Genomic DNA, 21842 nt, shown 5'->3' with positions numbered 1-21842 from the left:
AAAGTGATCTTCATCAACAAATTCATTTTGCTAACTTGTCCTAGAAATGTTGATGTTTACATTTCAATTCCCGAACTATATTCAAGGCATACAATCATACATAAAATAATTTTAAAAAAAGGATTTTATTTTTGAAAGGTATCAAGTAAAGTCCCATTGAATTGACGCTTCTTGATGTCTCCTGGATTTTAACTATAAACTGTATATATATACATTAAATGCATTATTGAATCATTGTCCAATGTTCTTGTACTAAATAGAAACATGTAGTTTTAGATAATTATATTAGATTTTATTCTAGACCAAAACAGAATAATATTCAAAGCACAGTATTACATCTTTTGGTCGTTTCTCTCAGCCTTTATTCATCCGATCCACTCACTAGATATCTCAGTTTAACTCCTCTGATGCGGGTGTCTCTGAAACAGATATCAGGAGGCTTCTCTGCTGAATACTGATCTGTCTGTCAGAGACCGAGGCACGTATTCAGTGTACTCTCAGGACAGCAGAACTTTGGCTTGCCCTAATTAACTATATGGAGATTTGTGAGATAATTTATTCTTGTATTTTAATGGCTGTCTAGGAGACATACAGAGCGTGAAAGAGATGTGTTGTGGATGAAGGTGTCATGAACCAACACTCCATAAACTTGAAACTACCAGTCACAGGGCTGTCCATTAGATACAGAGAGTGTGGTGGTGGTATCTAAATGGAGGTTTGCATATACAAATAGTCTGCATATCCAGAGCCAAACTGAGTAGCTCAGAGGGAAAAATAAATCAACTAACGGACTGCCATCTGCTCTTTATTTGTTGTCTTTCTTTTACGTCCTAGATTATAGCTCCACGCTGAACACACACAATGTTTTTTGATTTATATCACTTGGGAGGAAGTCAAATTGTTATACATGAATTCCTTTAAGACTTACCGTACAATGAGCGTAAATAGTACATGTGTAGCCCCACTCCTTACGCTCTCCTTTCCCAGAAACCAAGTCTTAATCTAAAATTGAATGGCTCACCAGTCTATTTAAAGACATATTTATGTACCCACAACATAATGAATACAAGAGCACATGCACACAAACATTGGAACACACCAGAATGAGAAAACCAAACTGTCTTTATTATAATCAACATGCAGAATACAGAAAAAACAGTTTTCAGCTTACAGATGAGTGTCTACCACACACGCTTTGCTAATCTCCCAAAACTCTTTACAATGTAAGAAGGTTATTAAGAAATTATTACAATTATTACGTTGTTCATTTCCATTTAGCAAAATCTCAAACAAATCTGTAGAAAAGAACCCCAAACACCCAAGACAGCCCTGAATGTCACTCAAATGACAGAGATACTTTATTTCATAACTAGCAAGCGGATACTGGAGATTGGATATTAGCAGCGGCTGAATTATTCATGCATTTATGCAGTACACTAACAGGGACACTACTGGTCCCATAAATAACATTTGCAATGCTAATTCTAAGCATTTCTGGCTACACAGTCACATACCTTTTACTACCCACAGATCTTTTGGTTTACGTAGGCTACTTGCTAGTTATCTAAATAAGGTAGGAATGTCATTTCTTTGGGTGGGCTATGCTCTGAGTCTGCATGCTGGTTCAAAAGACTGCTCTTATTTCTATAAACATATTTTAGATATACAGTAGATAGTAATAATTTCCCAGGTGACGCCATTGTGGCCAAACATGCAAGAGTCATCAATGGAATAGTTCAAATTGTTTTACCAGAACAAGCTAATTCTCTGAGCTATAGACTACTTTATGTATTATGTGATATGGTTATGTGTCCATGTTTGTTTGTGTGTGTATGTGTGCTTGTGCTTGTACATGTGTATATGTGTTATACAGTACATACATACATTTGTATGTATATAAATATATATACACGATGTGTATTTCAGTGTTTGTTTGCATGTAGTCCATTGTCAGGGGCTGAAGGTTCTTGTGGACTCATAGTCCGACATACACTTGGGTTTGATGCCTTTTGCGTTGTAGTAATCCACCACCTGGTTAGGGACTTCTGCTAAAACACTCTTTGCCAGTGCGGCTGGGGAGGCCTGGAGACACAGAGACAGAAAAACAGGGAGGAAGAGCAGGGTCACAAATACACACACAGCATCAGTCATGCATTATTCTAGGATGCTAAGATTTACTGTGGTGCTGCTATCAGCCTGATGCTGTCAAAGGCCCGGAGTCTGATGTGATCAGACAAGCTCATTAACAACCTCAAGTATCAAAGTTTGGTGGCTTGAGAGAATCCTGTCTATTCCTTAACATTAACAATGCATGAAAGCGCACTTATTCTACATTACAAAAGTAAATTATAATGTGTTAAACCTGGGTACACATAATACTGGAAAGTAGTCCACTTGTGTTTGGTCCTATTTTGCTTAAAAATAAAACAAATGGAATTTTAATTTTTGATGGGTCAGCATAGGTTAAGGAAATTTCCTAACACGAACCACTGAAGCCAATAAAATGACAGTTTATGTTGAAAACCTCTATACTGAATGACAAAAACACCTTTCATGACGACATTAATTGGAGCTATTTGAAGCGAGGATGCATGTCGTTGAATTGAGAACATTCTAGACTTGCGTCGCCTCAGCTAAGTGTTTATTCATATTCACATTATGTATGACTGTATATTACTTTTGCTTTTAATTTAGTTCCGCATATGTAATCAATATCTAATTTTAAAAAACTGTTGTCAGAAAATGTATCTATTTTCATGTTCAAATTTATATATCTTATTTCATCAAAGGACAAGATTAATGATGAATTAAATGTAAGACTTTTAAATGTACAGAATAATATATTCAAGACCCTAAAGCCTAGATTCAGGACTGAAAAAGAAAAAAAACATAATAACACACACATAACTTTGCACACGCACAGGTCAGCCACTCACATGCTCCCACACCGCACACACCTCCAAATCCTTGAAGTCAGAGAGTCTGTCGTACTCCGTCTCACATAATTCCCAGAGACAATGCACCATCAAAGAGCACCCACCTCAACCCCACTGCCTCTCCTTCCTCCTCTCATTTCCACCCTCCCTCCCTGCTCCTATCTACCTGTTATCCCCCACTCTGCCTGTCTCACAGCAGCTCCGTCCTGCTAATCCCTTATGAAAAGAAACGACAGAGCAGAAAATCACCTCTCCACCTCTGTCACACACTCCCTCGCTCCCTTTTGTCTTTAGCTCCGGTCTCCTGTTGACCCCCCTCGCTCTGCCACCACCAAAACCACCGGGCACTGTCTCTTTCCATCTCTATGCGCTTCTGTTCCTCCAAATTTATTCTTCACCTCTCCTCTCTGACTGTCTCTCTGTGTACTTTTCGGGATATGTTTGTACTCCTTTGTGCATTCTCCCCCTTCTCTCTATGTTTAGCTGGATGTCATTTGTTGATGTCTCAACCTGTCACAGCCCAAACTCACCATAACAGACCGGGCCAAACAGACCCTGTCAAAGTCAGACAAAATTAATGCCACCAGAGAGACACACACGCACACACACACACACACACACACACACACACACACACACACACACACACACACACACACACACACACACACGGACAGACAGGCATTCATTAAGAAGATAGCTGATTGGTTTTGACGAGCACACCAAGCATATTACGCCCACACATTCACACTCGTTACCCCCTGAATACAGCGCTTCATGACACCCACCCATCCACGTACACACGCACACGCACACAGACACACACAGCCGCTGCAGAGCGGAACATTTTAAATGACGTTGCTTGGTGTGCACCCTCAGTATTGAACCTCAATAACAATAAATAATGTTTACTCACTTACGTATATCCTGCGTTTCCACATATTCCCTCTCAACGATATTTCTAGACTGACTCCTGAAACTATCAGCTGCAACCTTGGGTACTGCTGACAAATTATGTCATTCCTCGAACACAAACTGTCCTTGGAGAAAGTGCTTTCAAAGCTGTGCAGCCTCATGTTTTTGAAAGCTACAGTCACTTTAAACTAGATAATTATAGAAACACAGATGATTTAACAGGATTTAGTACGCTATTTCAGCCTTGAATATACCTGTCCTGTTTCTGAACAACACTGTTAATTCATTGTTTGATGTCAGACTGTACTTGTTTCTTTTATGTGAAATGTCTCATGTTGACATAACTGATATGCATTACCATGATTGTATCCAATATCAGATGTCATTTTCCCTGTTAGACAGTACGGGCTAACAGAAAAAAAAGACTCATTCATGTGATACGTGTATTCTCTGTTGAAGTACTGACCAGAGAAAATTGTGAGCTGCTTGATTTAAGAGAATAAAAAGTGCTGTTGTTGTTTCCTATAAGCAACTCTTCAACCTGTCATTATGGTTCAGGTGTCCCCAATTTGTGTTTGACTATGACAGAAACACAAATCTGTGATGGTCAAATGGGTCACAGCTTTGGGATTAAAACTGTTGGAATTCAAACATAAAGCTATAAACTTTCGAGGAAGAGCAGCAAATGGCCATTGAAGTACAGAAGTGTCAAAAAGTAATCAAACTAAGTCAACAATGTCAGCTTCATGGCAATTTCAATCAAAAGTGTAGCCACCATAAGCGACTGTTTGTAAAAAAAAAAACCTGATCATGAAATGAACAATGGTGTTTTATTGCTTATAGTAGCGGTTTGTAGGTTTGTCTTCATGTGGGGGCATTAATTATGATAAAGGTTATGACACCATATGTACTGTGTTTTAAATGAGCCTTGTGCATACATTGTTATCTGCAGTAGATGTGTGAAAACTTAGTATTTTCATTTCCAAACCTCCGGTGTTGTTCTGGCAACCATATTGAAAAAAACACTTAAGAGGATTCTTTTAAAGTCTCCGGCCTTGATGTGAAGTTCCTTAATGTTTCATGACTAGATACTCCTTTTCAAACCTCACATTCTTATGCCCTTTAATGTTGTTATTCAGCTTAAGAAGCTTAACCACACAAGGTAAAAAATATAGTTTGAACACAGCATCTTGCTGCTTGATTATGTAGTGCCCCATTTGTATGTGTCTTGATGTTGCCTGACCTCCCTGGAGACTCAGTCACATTTTCTGCCTGGAACGCATTTATCAAAGCTCTATGTTTTTTCCCTAAAATGAAAAACATCCTCATTGCCCTTAACTCCCCCTCCAATCACCACACACGTGTTTGAAATCCTTGAAGGGGACAAACTGGACGATGTCACGGAGGACAGGCTCGCCCTTTGGTGAACGCAGGATCCCATCGTCCCCGTCTAATATCTGCATGTCTGTGAAGTCAGCGTTGCCCACGCCGACGATGATGACTGACATGGGCAGGTGGGACGCGTGCACGATGGCCTCCCGCGTGTCCGCCATGTCGGTGATGACGCCGTCTGTCAGGATCAGCAGAATGAAGTATTCCTGATGGGAAGGGAGAAAGTAGTGGGTGGATGTAGAAGGGGAGGAATAGATGTTCGATGACTTTTATGTTTTAAAAGTGGCTTCTTGTCAGGGGCTAATTTGAATAAAACTTGTTCTAATCCACCAGAGAGCCGGAAAGAAGTGGGAGGCATTACGGCAGAGAGGAATTTGTGCTCTGAAATTTATGACTGGAATTAAATTAATATCAATCACTTCCTCCCTCTTTAAAGGCACCTCTTTCTGCCCTTCTTAGGCTCATCTTTGATCTGCTCTGATGTCTCAATTTCTGTCTTTTCATTGCTACTTGTCTCTCCCTTCTTGCCGGGGAAAAGACCAACAGTCAAAACAACAGAAACAAAATAGCCAGACGTTCTTTTTTTAAAATGTTTCTCATAGTCTGGCTCACCATGGCCTCTTTGGTGTGCATCTCCTCGGAGGCGGACGAAGCAACTTTTTGGATGATTGGGGCGATGTTGGTAGGCCCATAGAGCTGGATCTTAGGGAGGCAATTTTGGTAGGCCTCAACCACGCCTTGGATCCCTGCAACACACACACAAGTTATTTTGCCACTCATATATTTCTCTTCACCTCTATTTGTGACCTCTCCAAGTCAAAGTTATTGGACTTGCAAAAGTATCTCAGTCAGTCTCCAAAGTGACTTGGCATTTTTCTGAATAGTTGACACAAACTACGCTGACACACACACACACACACACACACACACACACACACACACACACACACACACACACCTTCACGGCAGGAATGCAGCTATGTGGGGAAAAGAGCGCTGAAGCCCATTTCACACATACAGATTAGTGTTGTTTTTGTCTGTATCTTAGAGACCAAAATACTTCCTGCAGCATAGTGACAAATCTCCCAGCTGTATGTGTGTATGTGTGTGTTTAAGTGTGTGTATTTGTATATTTTGAGAGGAAGTACAGGCTGGGGACAGATATGAAGGGGGCAATATGGGACTAACTGGAAGGGTGAAATGAGAGGCATACAGAAGTGCTACCGCAGGACCGCTTTGGTGCATACATAAAAGTTTCTGTGAGTCAAGAAGCCTGTGTATATAAAGGGAAGTGTGCGTGTGTTTGTTTAATAGCTCACCAGCACATTCAGGATTGTCCTCATCAGAATTCACGGCGAAATCATGTGAAACCTTCACGCAGGGCAGAGAGAGAACACCGAGTTGTTAACCGCCGCGTCAAATTTTACACTGAGCACATGTTCAGTCCAATTTCCAGTTTGGCAGAGGCATTCTCTTTTCATGTTGATCAAAAGCAAGCTGTGCCTCAGAAAGAGGTCTCAAATCTAAAAAAACAGAACTCCCCCTGCTACTGCAAACACACACACGCACACACATGTCCTACCTTGAAGTCAGGTGGTATCAGTGCTCCAAAACCAAATGCAGGGAACATTTTATCACTAGAGAAAGAGAAGGGCATGTCACTCACTGAAAAGCATCCAGAAAGGTACAGAGGCAAGGACAAAAAAAGGACAAACGCCTTGAGAGGGAAAAGCTAGTGTGTATGTGTGTGCCATCAATATAGATAAATGATGATTGATGAAGTGGTTTCTACCTGTCGTAGTCTTGGCAGATCTCTCCGACAGCCACCAGCGCTTTGAGGTACTCGTTGGGCTGATAGGGATGGATGTAGTGGAGAGAGCAGCTGTTTCTGGGATCCCCGTTGGATGCTGTGAAGTCTATTGCCACCTGAGACAGAAACACACGCACACACACACACACCGCATGAGTGGGCATGGACAGACAATGGCATGCTGCTATAAATATTGAGAAGATTATATGTGACAAAACTTACTGTGAACTGAATTTGGCAGCCTCCCATGATGTAATCCAGGAAGGAATACATTTTGATGATCTGTCAGAGGGGGATGTTGAGATTTATGGATGCCAGAGTCAAGGTAGCATATAATAAAAGCTGTATGAGGTGGAAGTAGCCTTATTCACTCACCGCTAGTGGTGAAATAATTATTTGATTAGATAACACAAACGTAACTATTTCCTTTTTAATTGGCCAATTAAGCATAGAAATGAGGCCAATAAAGGCAGGGAAGAAGAAGACGACTGCATGCATATCAACATTTAAATAGACTCCTATTGCTTTTTGATGAGAAGCATTAAATGGAAATCAAACTCCACAGGGCATCTTTAATCAATAAATAAGACAATTTATTCCTACTTGATCTATGAGACTCATGAAGGGAGATACTTCACCTTGCAGTGGTTGAGAAGGACAACACCAGAGTTTCTGTAATTCTTCTTCTTCATCTGGTACTTAGGGTTGATGCACTCCCACTGAAGCTGGCCAAACACACACACACACACACACACACACACACACACACACACACACACACACACACACACACACACGTAAATGTATATATAACTGATTGCTCTACAATTTGTATGTATGTTAGTGTTTGTTAGTAACAGGTGTGTGGACATTCTTTTTTGGCAAAATATACCGTAACAGCTTTTTTACATGTGTAATATATGTAATCTTAAATCATATAACCTTTAAAATAATGTTTTTTATTTAGTTCTAATTGTATATTTGTATCCTCCGGTGAGTTAAATGGTTAACCTGTCCTCGTCATCAGCTTATTGCTCTATATTGTATAAAGCTGTGACAAATATCCAAATATTATCAAATTATTTATCTAAATGGTGAGTCGGCGTGCAGCCGTTACTCTTTCTGTCTTCTTACGTGTGCTCACCTGTTTGCCCTCCTGCTCGGTTCTCAACTCCTTAAAGGTGGTCTGAAACTCCCCAATAAAGTCGTGTTTTCCATTAGAGTCCCAGTCCCAGACTGTGCACTGGAACAGACACACACACACACACACACACACACACACACACACACACACACACACACACACACACACACACACACACACACAAGCGCGCATATTCATTCATTTAGAGCACAGCTGCAACACTGTCATCTAAATGCACACACACATGCACTCATAGCATGCAGGGAAATGCCATGCTGAATGATTGATAAGGCGGTGTTGGTGGGAGGGCAATAGAGCGGTGAAATATTAATCTCAGGATGCTGAGAGGGACGTGGCTTAAGAGTGTGCCTTATGTGTGTGTGTGTATGTGTGTGTGTGTTTCATCGTAATAGTTTGTTTCTCTCAAAGGAGCTGCCAGACAAGATAAATGCCTCAATCACCAGAGGAATGTGCGGGTCAGCGGGCCATGGCTCTGCACATAATAAAGAAACAATCCTATAATTTGTAAAGGTTTAAAAATTGCACTAATATCTGGACTGTTCCGCAGAGGTTTTATAATCAATAATATTACAATACATGGGTCAATAGAGACACTTGTTAACATGCAAGGGGGAGAAAAATGCTTCTGCCCTTTACAAAGGTTTAATGGCTGTGAATTGCGTCATTTTACTGTTGAGCTTCGTGACCTTCCTGCCCGAGGTCATGCCAATAACTAGTGTTCAGAAACAATCCAACAACGATTGATTAACTGCAACCACTGGCAGTAATCTCCTTATTTCCTATCTCCCACTTGAGCTGACAAGGGGACTTAAAGTGCGCGTTGGATCATTTGTGGACTGTATGCGTGCCTGTGTTTTTCGGCAATCATTGTGTGTGAGGGAGTGAGCGCAGCCTTTCCTCCACTTCAAGTTGCTGAGAGCTATGAGAGTGAGTAATGAAAGCAAGAAGAATCTCCTTTCCATTCACTGAATACTAACAGTTGGCCGAAGAGAGAGAGACAGAGACAGAGACAGAGACAGAAAGAGAGAGAGAGAGAGAGAGAGAGAGAGAGAGAGAGAGAAAGACCAACAGAGGGAGGCACGGACAGAAAAGTAGAGAGGTGGAGGAAACGAATCGGGAGAAATTCAAAGTACGAGACAGACAGATGCAATAGTGGAGGGTTATTCATTTATGCATTGGTCAGTCAAGAGCCCGGTGAAAAGGAAGCCTTGGTCTGAATAGAAATCTCTGCCCTGCCATTTCTCACTTTTGCTCTGATGCTTCAAACACGTAGCCCTAGAAACCATAGCCGATGGCGCGCATGTGTGCGAGTGAGTGTGTGAGCCCTTTCTCCTGCTGTCAGAAACCATGCGGAGTTAAGACGCCTCTGAATATTTAATGAACGAGTTCATGTTTATTCATAGGGAGAATAACTGTTTGGAGCTGATGTGCGGCCGCCACTTTCTCACATGCACAAACATACACACAGATCTATTCTGGCAAGTAAAGGTGAGAGTTTAGAACGACCACTGGGCCCTTTCACGCCCGCCCGGGCTCTTTAAATAACACATCAGGGCGAAAGGTAAGCCAAACATGACCTGGACACAACTCATGACTCTGGAAGGAGATGATTGAGGCTGTTTTGTGACTTGTTCACGTGATTTGATTCATTTATAAACATGTGGGTATGTGGCACGTTGTATGTGTTTCACAAATCTCATCATTTGTATGCAGCACAAAAGAAAACACCTCGCAAAGAAACACCTGCAGGCCTTCGGGTGCTGTTTGGCCTTTCCCTGCAAAAGTGCATTGTGTCTCGCTCGGGTGGATCTTAAAAAAATGAAGCGATCTTAAAGCCAAGGGTCAGATCGTTGCAAATTATATTAAAGGTTAAATGAAAAATGATTTTGTCATTCTAATGACCTGTGAGAAATAGTTACAGTTTCAGACTCACCTTTAGCTCCCTTTCATGGTCACCACTGCAGAGTGTGTTCAAGGACACTTTGAATGATTTCCAAACTGGGCTCAGGTTGTTCATGATCGTCTGCAGAGCACAACACATCACCGTTTTTTTTTTATAATCACAGGCATGAGAAAGAAAGTAATACTTCTATATGGGTGTTTGTGTGCACATGTAATTATCCTTTTTGTTTGTGTGCACATGTAATTACCTCAGTTCTGTGAACGAGCGACTCTGTCCCGTCATCATTTATTCTAAAAATCTCCAAGAAAGGGTCTGACTTGCTGAAGAAATCCTTTAGAGGGAAAACATGCATGTAAAGCACTGCCTTTGATCACCATAAATCATTCAAACACTAAAAGAATCATTATTTGAACCCTTATTTCTTCCTTTCTTCCACCCATCTCCTTCCTGTCTTCTCCAATTTAACTGCCCCTGCCCTGCTTTCTTCCATCTTTCCCCTAAGGCCCAACTTGTTTGGATTAGTCATCCGTGGCCATGCGTGTGTGTGTTCGAGGCTGAAAATTAATATAGTTATCTGTGTGTGTGGTGGTGTGGCTGAGATAGGAAGGGTTTATTGAGGAGAGGGGGGTGCTCACCTATCTTAGCAGGCCTCCTCTAATGCCAGATTGTACTTTTGTGTATTGTGTGTGGGTTGCTTCATCGCCAATTCCCACAGCCCTCCACCCACATACTTCCTCACACACACACACACACACACACACACACACACACACACACACACACACACACACACACACACACACACACACACACACACACACACACACACACACCTGCATACACAGCACACACTCAAACACATCTTTGAATATGAATTCATCCCGCACCTATGGGAAAACCTTCGGTTTTTAATCACTCGCAATCGCACAAACCTTGTCGTCTAGCTTACGAGCGCTGAAGGAGAGTTCAACGTAATCGTCATTACCAGACAACTCCTCTGCTGTCACCTTTACAGGAGGGAGTGGAGAGGGAAAAAAAGGGGAAAAAAGATAAAGAGGAGAAGGCGTAGAGAGAGCGAGGTGGAGGAAGGAGGTGAGAGGAAATGAGATGGAAATGACAAACAGAACCGATTGAACAGGCAACATCATCAAATTAATTATCTTCAGAGTGTCTGAGTGCAAGAGGGGGTGCGTGTGTGTGTGATTTGTGCATGCATGCGTTTGTGTAAGTGTGGTGGGGCGGACTATGGAAACAGTGTCGTACCGTTATGGAGGACTTCCCAGAAGTGTTTCCCTGTTTAAGTAGAGATTTGCTCAGTTTTCTCTGAGAGACGATCTGAAACAAAATACACAAAATCAGCTCACATATTCCAGTGTTTCTCCTCAGTGGGACAAGCTTGCCCTGTTCCTGTCAGCCTGGTGTTACCTCACACTTCTCCTTAATACGAGCATACAACTGCCTACGTTACACATCCAATGGACAAAAAGCAGCATGGTGGAGTTCTCTTTCTCAACACCTGTCAAATGTAATTTTCTCAGGTGTTGTATCGCTGGTTTGATCTGCCAGCTCCAGGGATCTGGCCAGCCAGGTGTTACACAAGCTATAAGTGACCGCTCAAGTTTACATGGGAAGGTCAGTGAGGGGGTCTATCAACTGGATAAGCGAACAAAAACAATGCGCTTGATTCGGAGTGGGATCTGCAGCACCATCAATGCTTTCAAATCAGAGAGAGTTACAGGGATTCATTTGATTATTTAATCCAAAGAGCAAAAGTGATAAACACATGTTTTGTTTTAAGGGCTGGAATGTCTTTGTATCTTTATGTGTTTAGTTGTGATATACAAATATAAAAAGCAGTTAGATATGTTTTAATTTGAAATTAAATATTGAAATTAAAGGCCTTCAACTTTTTAATTAATAAAATGTATTGTTGGCAGTGGGGGCTAACTTGTTATCTAAACAGTCGCCCTGTTATTATTAATTTGCATTCAAAACAGTATTTCTGGTCAACTAATGAATGTATTTACCTTCCTTTTGACTCGGTTTTTGATCTATACCAATACGAAGCTTTTAAGATGCTACATTTTCAATTATGTGCACAAGCAACAAAACATATTCTATAAAGAGGCACACTGCCAAGATGGGAAATCATTTTCTGTAGTTGTATCACATTAGTAGTCCTATGATCCATTGGTAAAATATAAATATTGATTGATCCTTTATGGACCATCTGTCTGTATAATCACTGACACGCTGTCTGTGGCAACATGTCACAATGATACAATGCATGTGACAACGCTTCCCCCTGACTTCATTTCCCATGATGACACCAGCAACTATAGGTGATGCCACTGAACATACAATAAAGATCCAAGTAAGGCAACAAACAGCATTATGTAACACTCACTTTTCTCAATTTTAAAAACTTGGATTTCTATAAAACATCTTCTGAAATTATCATATGTGCATCATGTGCTTTCTTGTTACACATATTAAATACAGACAAACAATGCAGATGAGTAACACTTTGGAAAGACCGAAGCATCTAGAATGTTGTTGTTTGGACAAAGACAAAATGTTGGCAGCGTATTATCCCATTTCAATAAACCTCGCTAGCTCTCGCTTTCAAAATCCCTTTTGTCCATGTCAGTTATCTCAGTTCTCCCAACTATTGTAATTCCACCAGCTTTCTGTTGCTGACAGCCTCTCTGATAATGGGAAGTGAACACAAACACTTTAATACTTGTGTCCTTTTTTCTATATATTTCTATTTCCTTTTTCTCAGCATGACTCAACTGGTGATATCCTGAAATCAACTTGTCAATAAGGACTACTGCAATTGCAATATTTTCTCTTAAATGCTCCTGGATATTAAAAAAAGCTTGAAAATAAAACACATCTTTAAATATTGATTACAACTGCACATTTTTAGAGAGGAAACATCGTTATGTGAGAAAAAACGCCATATGCATTAGCGTATGCACATATAAATGTTATGGAAGCATAGTTTAAAGCACAGTCAGGAGCCGAAGTGACTTTCACCGAAGTGAAAAGATCCCATTCGTATTCCATTCACATCTAAAGTTAGCCTTTCTAATCTTAAAGTTGCTCTCTCACCATGATTGAAGTACACATTACCTGATGCAGGCGTTCAAAATCCCAACGAGCTCAGTGAACTTTACAAAGGATTATAAACATGAGCCTGTAATTCTTACACCCTGCATGCCTGCATCGATGTCCATGCTCTGCACTGGTAAACATAACACCAATAATGTAAGTGACATACTGGTTAGATGCAATTTGCAAGTGCATTCACTGGTGCACATAAATGCAGTCCTGTCATGCGTTCACCTGTAGAGGCATTGTAGAGGCAATCTCATCGTTCGCTGTTTAGATGTGACCTCACTTGCTGCACCACTTAGCTTGTGCAGCGACCTAGCTAACATGCTGTTTCATATTAATATAAATAAGCCTGGCTTCTAGGAGATGGTTCTTTTGTTGAATAGTGTACAGTGCAGGGACACAGTAACAGCAGGTTGACATGTTGAAATTACAGTAAGTGTCCAAAAACCTCTGCAAAAGCTTCACTCACTCACCTTTGTGTGTACTTATCTATCATCTCATGCACTGTTTCACATGTGCTCTGCATCTAGTCAAGCACTGGCCAGTCAAATACACAGACTGACCTGTCCTAAGGTGCATTCCATGGCTCCCAGGAAGTCAGCGTCGCGAAGGCCATTGTTGCCAGAGCTGATGTCATGAAGTTCAAAGCGGAGCCTCTGGACCTCCTCAAAGTAGTAATCCACCAGCAAGATCTTTGAGAAGACTGGGATGCTACTACTGCGAATCACCTCGGTGCGGTCCACCTGCAAACACATACTGTATGTGCATGAATGTTCACAGATGCAGGGGAGCATGGGCACACATACACACAACTTCTCTCAAAATCCCAGGGCTTTCACAGCCAAACCTGATCAATTTAAGCAGAAATGGTCAATGAAAAGAGCATTTGGTGCAAATGCTGGAACAGTTAATAAAATAAAAAATTGTCAAATTGATTCTATTATAAGTTCCTTTTAATTCAACCTTTTTTTTAAATTAAAGATAAATGAGTAAAGAGTGTTTTGTAATGTAATGCATTTGACATGTCAACTCTATTATTAATCACTAATTAAATATCAATGAACTACTTTATAACCAGTCTTTTATACAGAACCCCTAATGACAAACTAAATCTTTTATTGTGATGTCGACTGTTAACACTGTTTTTAATATTTAGTAAATGTCTTGGTGAAGTGCTACTTTATTGTTGGTAGTTTCACTAAATTGAGTTTTTCCAAAGTAGACTGAAGTATGAAGATTTCATTCAACATCCAACACACAGACACTTTGCATTGATTTTGAACTTCAGCAGACGTTTCTGCACTGAAGCAATTACCACAAATAGCTATTGCCACAGTGTTTACACTTATCAACTTGAGTACTGGGAATATAGATTTTATTTTTGATGGCTAACATCGCACATGCTGTTTGAAAACACAAAGAAGCGATTATCGTTGGAACATTGATCTCCCATTTTCTTCTCTCTAACCGCATAATACAGAGAGGAATAGAACAAAAGTCTGACTCAGTGCTGGCAACAAAACCTATCCAAGACTAGCAGCTACATCTGGGTCTCTTTTATCGTTGATAACCCTTTGACACACACACACACACAGACACACACACACACACACACACACACACACACACACACACACACACACACACACAGACACACACACACACACACACACACACACACACAGACACACACACACACACACACACACACACACACACACACACACACACACACACACACACATACAAAAATGAATGGCAAACCAGCAGACTCAAAAAGCACAGACAGACACACACACATACACACACACACACACACACACACACACACACACACACACACACACACACACACACACACACACACAGATTTGGCCTTTTTCTCACTAACCTCAATAGGCTGGCATCTTATCAAAGCAAAAAAGAATCATGAACGCACACACGCACGCACGCACGCACACACACACACACACACACACACACACACACACACACACACACACACACACACACAGGACAGTGGCTTGAACACTATCTCAACAATTATCTAATTACTGTAACAGACCCTGTTTCTGATGGGCGGTGATAACATTTGTTCATTCCCACACTCCCAATAAAGAGCTTATTGTAACACACACACACACACACACACACACACACACACACACACACACACACACACACACACACACACACACACACACACACAAATCAGTACGCTGCTCAAAGTAGCTTTTTGTGAAGTCTCCAAAGACAGAATAATGCTGCACTACTTTCTGAGCCCTAGTGGAAATCCATGTATGTGTGTTAGAGTAGGTCAATAGATGTGCATGTGTGAGGATGTGTGTGCACGTGTGGGTGTATGTAGCTACATTTTTAAAAAGGAAGCATATGTCTGTCTCTCCCAGACTTAAGAGAAAGAGAAGAAATAAAAAGACTCACTTCTTCCTGAAATTCCTCTTGATTTATCTTTTCCCTCATGCTGTGTTCTTATCGAGTTTAGCTAAGACGGGTGCTACTGTCAGCGATGAGACCACACTGAGAATAAGATGTTTCTTAAAGTAGAAGATTTTTATCTAAAGTCCCTGAAAGGGCAAGTTGGGTCTTAGTAATAAAACTTGGAGACGGGGAATACTTGCAAAAAGCACCGTCTTCAATCTCTTTTCCAATTTCAAGTGCTAAACAATCTACGTTGTCTCTATCCATCTCTTTGAGACCTTTTACGTGTAAAGTGAGCCAAATACAATGGCCCATGATTCAAGGAAAAATCTGTTTGGTACATTATCATTTAAATCACTATTTTCAATATTAAAAATGATGTGATATGACGTTTGTATTATTGGCCAATTTGTTTGGAGAGCTAATATCAGAGGAAAATCAAAACCAGCAGACTTTTAATTTCAAAGTGACGACAAAAGAAATTGTATCGATGAAAAAAGTTATGATTTCTGTTGCCTTCCATGAGAATCAACATCCATAATTTATTACAATCAAACGTACCCTGTAATTTAGCGTGAGAAGGTTAGCAACACAATCACAGCTCTGCTTGACAGCGTAGGTCCTTAATTGCACACGATCATTTAGTCAAACATGAATTCTGTGATGTGTTTGAATAATTTGTGTTGTCTTCAGAGAAATCCATAAGGTACATAACATTGAGAGCTGATGAAGACGTGTACCGTATGAATGGTACATCAGGGTCATGGAAAATGGTGCAGATTGTGAAAACCTTGAAAACATTACTTTTCACTGAAGCTGACACTAGAGGTTTATACTGGTTGCAAAATATCCTTCATAACTTAAAGATACATTGTGTATGAAAAGCTTCGAAGGCAATAAAATATCACTTGGGGATTGTCGGAAAGCGTTTATGCCAATCCCTTCTATGGGCTCCATATAGACTCTGCACAGCAAATTGTTGAATGAATGTTATAAGCAAGGACACATTAACTGATGCAACCATTTTACTTTCATTTGCTGTTTATCAAACCGTGTTATAAAAAAACACATATGTCTGAAATGGAGATAAACTTCATCTCCACTTCATCCTACCCCATTACTGTACCTCAAACCACTGCCCGTGCGACTGCATCTTCAGCACCACGCATGGGTCAGGTTTGGAGAGAGCGTCGCGGTCTGAGATCCCTCGGCAGCCCACTCTCAGCTCCACTTTGGCCAGGCATGGGGAGCTGATGAAGCCCAGCGTGGCCTCTGCAGACTCATATATGTTACTCATGCTGAACACCTACAATCACACACTGAAAGGAGAGAGAAAGAATAAAAGACAGGGTTACTTACTTAAAGACAGACAGACAGACAGACAGACAGACAGACAGACAGACAGACAGACAGACAGATAGATAGATAGATAGATAGATAGATAGATAGATAGATAGATAGATAGATAGATAGATAGATAGATAGATAGATAGATAAGATTGATGAGCTAGAGAGATAGATGAACTGTTCTTTGCTTTCACATGAGCAGATGCAGTGGCCCTGACTAAGCACACAGCACTGGAATTGTTCAAGGTCAGGACTCTGGAGCCACTGAATATCAGACAAGGTCCCCAAATAGACACAAATGCACACATGCCCGACACGATGAATACCAACGCACACAATCAAGCATATGTATGTTAATGGAAACTCGTATCAGGATATATGTAGACATTCTGTACACACACACGCACGCACACACACACACACACACACACACACACACACACACACACACGCAAACACACACAGGTACACTTCTGCTGAGTAACCAGGACAAATTGACAGGGTTTCTCCTCAAGTATCCACACAGTGTATAATGTTCACAGTCCCCAAATAGAATACTGTCACCGTCTAATCTCCTGAACAGACATTTTAAAAATGTGGAAAGAACTGTTCGGAAATGAGTTTAAATCATATTTTACAATAAAAGCTGCAAAGAAAACGACCCTCATAATCACAACGAGGGCTAAAAATATTTGTTGAGGAGAAGGCAGCTGTAGGCCAATTCCAACACAACATATCACTACTCCTTCTTGCAGGTATTCAACTACACAACACATCTTAAAAAGAGTTGTTGTATACAGCAGTAATGGTCAATATGACACACGCATGTCACTAAAGTTTTATAGGTCAGAAGGAACAATGCTCTTGAGCTTAAAAACCCTGTACATCTATCAGCCACCCACATAGGTAATTTCAATTATTCTGCTTTATTAGACATGTGTGGGCATGTGCAGACTACGCTTGATTGACATCTTCCTTATTCTCCTTTTAGATGTGTTGCACCTGTTCGAGTGAACCATACGTCTTAATAGTTCTTAATAATACATGGACTCTTGTGACGAGACGTAATTCCCAGCATAATTCCGCCCACCTGCCAGCTGGACAGAGATATTAAGAAGTATTGAAAACACCTGAAGAGGAATATTTTGTAATTTTGGAAGATGCGCTTATTTGCTTTCTTGCTGATAATTAGATGAGAAACTCGATACCATTCGTGTGTCGGCTTTGCCTGACGCTACAGCTAGGTGACGGTTAGCTTAGCTTAAAGACTAGGAACAACTTACTTTGTCTGAAGGTTTAAACCCCTCCATTAATTTACACTTTACACCTATCATTCAACTTTTGAGGGAGCTTTAGGTGGATTTTGTTATCTTTAGACAAATTCAATCTGTAGACAATCTGTTTCCCTGCTTTCAGTCTTCATGCTTAGCAAAGCTATCTCCTGACTGAAGCTTCATGTTTAATGTAAAGATAGAACACTGGTATCAATCAGTACAGTACAGAACACTTTGTACAGTACAGTATATAGTACACTTAAAAATGCATCAAAGCACAATCAATAATACTTTAATGACCTTCTAACATGCACTCTTTACTCAAAAGCCTACAATACTATACAACATGATCCACTTGACACCACAACTAAATCTATTGCCATTACATTGAAAACCCATTATACATTGCATATATAATTAGTCTCAAAATGCATGGATCCATTTTCCCGGCCCCATAAAGTACATGAAGCTGTACTGGGCTGAAACCTTGGCCTCAAGTCCAGTTAGTCCAAATTAGAGGATAACCACAGGTCTGATGTGCTAGATGGTACAAACTGAATATTAATGCAGCGGTCTAGTAGTATCATCCTTAGGGAGCGAAGCTCTTGGAACTGGGTCTGACTCTGACCTGAATGTCTCTCTCTCTCTCTCTCTCTCTCTCTCTCTCTCTCTCTCTCTCTCTGTCTCTCTGTCTCTCTGTCTCTCTCTCTCTCTCTCTCTCTCTCTGTCTTCCATAATTCATGTTCCATGTGTGTGTTGGCTGCGGTGATTATTTTTAGCAAGCTCACTGAATGGACTGTACACAAACGGGTGTGGACAGAGCCAGGTGTGTGGCATACAGCAGAGACCTGAGTGTAGGTGGCATGTAGCTATTTTTTCTGCACGTGTGTGTGTGTTTGTGTGCGTGTGCGTATGTGTGTGTGTGGGAGTGTGTGCGTGTGTGCGTGTGTGTGTGTGTGTGTGTGTGTGTGTGTGTGTGTGTGTGTGTGTGTGTGTGTGTGTGTGTGTGTGTGTGTGCAAGAAGCAGCAGATGTCTGTCTGTTCCGGGTGACAGCAGATGACATTGATAAGTAACGGAGGATCTGGACAATTTATACAGCTACTGTATTCTGGGAGAGCTGCGTCCCGGATCTGCCATTACTGTACAGCAAAGCTGTCACATGTGTTGCACTTTGCCAGAGGTGACAATTAATTTTCAAATCACACTCCGTCACAGGATCTTGCAATAGCTTTTTCGCGAGAAAAAGTGTTTTGGAAAGCTGACAACTGTTTTATTTTATTATGTACTGCAATATCAATCAAATGCATCGCTGAGGAAGGAATTAGTATTCAGAGACTCAATTGTAGTGTTTTTCCCTATAAACCTATTGAATAACAAGGCATGTTTCAAATGTTTGACAATAAATATGACTGTAGAACATTGCAATTTGTCACACATGCTACAATCACCCAACATAAACATGCAAATTGCAGGTTGAGAGGCTGAACGATTTGCAACAAAGTGTTTTGTGTGCTTTGAAATTTGTGTGTAAATCAAAATAATAACCAAACAAAAACAGGAATAGTAATGATTGATTGCTGGGCGGTGTAAGATGTCTAAAAGTCATTCGAAGGATCCTCACTGTCAGCTTCTCCACTCCGTGACAATCAATCATGCCTTGGAGCTTGATTGCCATGACCCCGGCCTAGACTCTGTGTGTTAGTGTAAATGTGTATATGTGTGTGACCATTCACCTTCATGTGTGCACGTGTTTATAGTGACTGTGGCAAAAGTGACATTAATGATTCATCCAAAGGAAGGTCTATAACATTCAATTACTCTAATTGCTCTGTCACATATTAATTATCAGACAAAGGGAGTAACATCGCCATCAGACACAACACAGCAGCAAAAGCTAAATATATGTGGCATATTCTGCGCAGCCTATATGGAATATTAATCATGCAGTCGACACTAACATGCTCAGCTGAAAGAGTGCATATAAAAAGGTGGCTGGGTGTGAGGAAAGACAGCGTATCAGAAGTGAAGCAGTCTGGGGTTGCGAACTCGCAACGTTATTAGAGCTGACACAGAGAGAAAAGGGAGACAGAGGTTGTGAGGGGGGATTAGAGGAATGGAATGAGAGGAGAAACTGGAGGAAGGCAAGTGAGAGTGAATGAAGCAGAGAGGCGAGAGGAAAAGATAGACAGAGAATAAAGCAAATCTTCCTCTCCCATAAGGGCTTATCTTGTTTTGTAGCTCTCCAGCCAAGACAAATTAAAGCAGAGTCTTTCCAAGAGTAGCCTACGAGGTATTTACTGTATTTTCTGTTTTCTCAAAGAAAGAACCCCTTAAGTCACTGTGAATTATATAAGAATAATATGTTGCTGGCTGATACCTTGTAAAAATGATAGTTTTATGGTATATTTATTTCTACAAAATAATTTGCCCCCCCTCCCCAAAAAAAATATCCACAAAGTCTCACAAGCTGTTAAACAATAATTATGACATATTAGGCAATACACGTCTAGTGACATAATATGCACCTTTCTTATACTTATACTATAAGACAATCGCCCCCCAAAAAATGTCCAGGGCAAATGTTTGGCATAACCTCCACAATGCAGCGGGTAAGACATGCACTATCCGGGCAGCCTGCTACGATCTCCTGCAGAGAGAAAACTCACCTCAACGACCTGGAGAAAAGATCCAAAAGGAGACGAAGAACTTCACTGCCGTTTAGCCGACTTGACAATCACGGATGCCTCACCGCCTCCGGACCCATCTCCTTCTCCCCACTCTTTGTCTATATGTTCTCCTCAGTCCCCTACACTGCAGAGCTCGGCCGGTTTGGCGCTGACAGCCAAAGAGCTGCTTTCTAATTCCCACAGGGCGAGCACGGTGAGGAAGCACTCCGTGCGCCTGCTTTCACTGTGGGTGAAAGATGAAGAGGAGGAGAAGGAGGAGGAGGACGGTACGCCACTTAACTAGAGTTTGTAATCTGCTGGCTCCACCGGGGGCCGCAGGGAGCGCACCGTACCGAGGGACCAGCGGGCTCGGAGCATGGTGTATCAGCGCCATCTCCTGGTGGATATAGTAAACTGACACGTGTAAAACTGATTTTTCCGGTTCTCAGCTTTGATTGGCTGCGATGTGCTTCAGCGGTTTCATAATAAGCAATGACCGCACACCTGAGACCACTCGGTAGTTATTAAAGTCCACGATGTGCCCACCAGATTCAGTGGTTCAGATTAATTTAAATCGTCTGAACATCGTGAATTATTTTTTTTTTTGCTGCTGTGATTAGAAAATTTAGGCTCTCTTGGTGTTATTTTTGTTTTGTTTTTAAGGGTGTTGTTGGTTTTATCATTACTATTTTCATGTATACTGGTTTCAATTGTTTTGCAGATTACATTTGTTCGCTACTGTTTTATAATCATACTGTCACCACCTATGAAGGGTTAGCTATATATATATATATATATATATATATATATATATATATATATATATATATATATATATATATATATATATATATGAAGGGTTAGCTATATA

The 21842-nt window shown here is 40.9% G+C and overlaps 1 protein-coding gene across 2 annotated transcripts; it reads right to left on the bottom strand.

The window, feature by feature from the left end:
- Positions 1-1104: 1104 nt before the first annotated feature.
- Positions 1105-21275, bottom strand: cpne4b (copine IVb). 2 transcript variants are annotated; one of them, XM_068575204.1, is made up of 16 exons: positions 20972-21275; positions 16810-17002; positions 13808-13987; positions 11385-11456; positions 11054-11128; positions 10369-10452; positions 10152-10241; positions 8198-8296; positions 7692-7778; positions 7276-7335; positions 7036-7169; positions 6826-6880; positions 6563-6614; positions 5856-5989; positions 5213-5449; positions 1105-2082 (listed from the first exon to the last, which is right to left on the bottom strand). In XM_068575204.1, the coding sequence occupies exons 2-16, from the start codon at positions 16978-16980 to the stop codon at positions 1951-1953; spliced, it is 1662 nt and encodes a 553-aa protein (XP_068431305.1). In that variant the 5' UTR covers positions 16981-17002; positions 20972-21275; the 3' UTR covers positions 1105-1950. The 2 variants fall into 2 exon arrangements, with proteins under 2 accessions (XP_068431305.1, XP_068431306.1); XM_068575205.1 differs by having other exon boundaries at positions 7692-7772.
- Between the last annotated feature and the right edge of the window lie 567 nt (positions 21276-21842).

This window comes from Clinocottus analis, unplaced genomic scaffold (genome assembly GCF_023055335.1).
Source record: "Clinocottus analis isolate CAN_PGR_092001 unplaced genomic scaffold, fCliAna1.0.p SCAF_14, whole genome shotgun sequence".
Taxonomy (NCBI): Eukaryota; Metazoa; Chordata; class Actinopteri; order Perciformes; family Cottidae; genus Clinocottus; species Clinocottus analis.
This window is presented reverse-complemented; position numbering and strand designations above follow the sequence as displayed.

Bases quoted from the DNA above. Each gene is read 5' to 3' on its own strand.
- cpne4b (XM_068575204.1), bottom strand. From the start codon at position 16,980: ATGAGTAACATATATGAGTCTGCAGAGGCCACGCTGGGCTTCATCAGC. The intron at 11,129-11,384 runs GTACGACACTGT...CCTCCTGTAAAG, and splicing joins CTGGGAAGTCCTCCATAACG to GTGACAGCAGAGGAGTTGTC. The intron at 2,083-5,212 runs GTGTGTGGTGAT...CTGTGTCTCCAG, and splicing joins CCTTCAAGGATTTCAAACAC to GCCTCCCCAGCCGCACTGGC.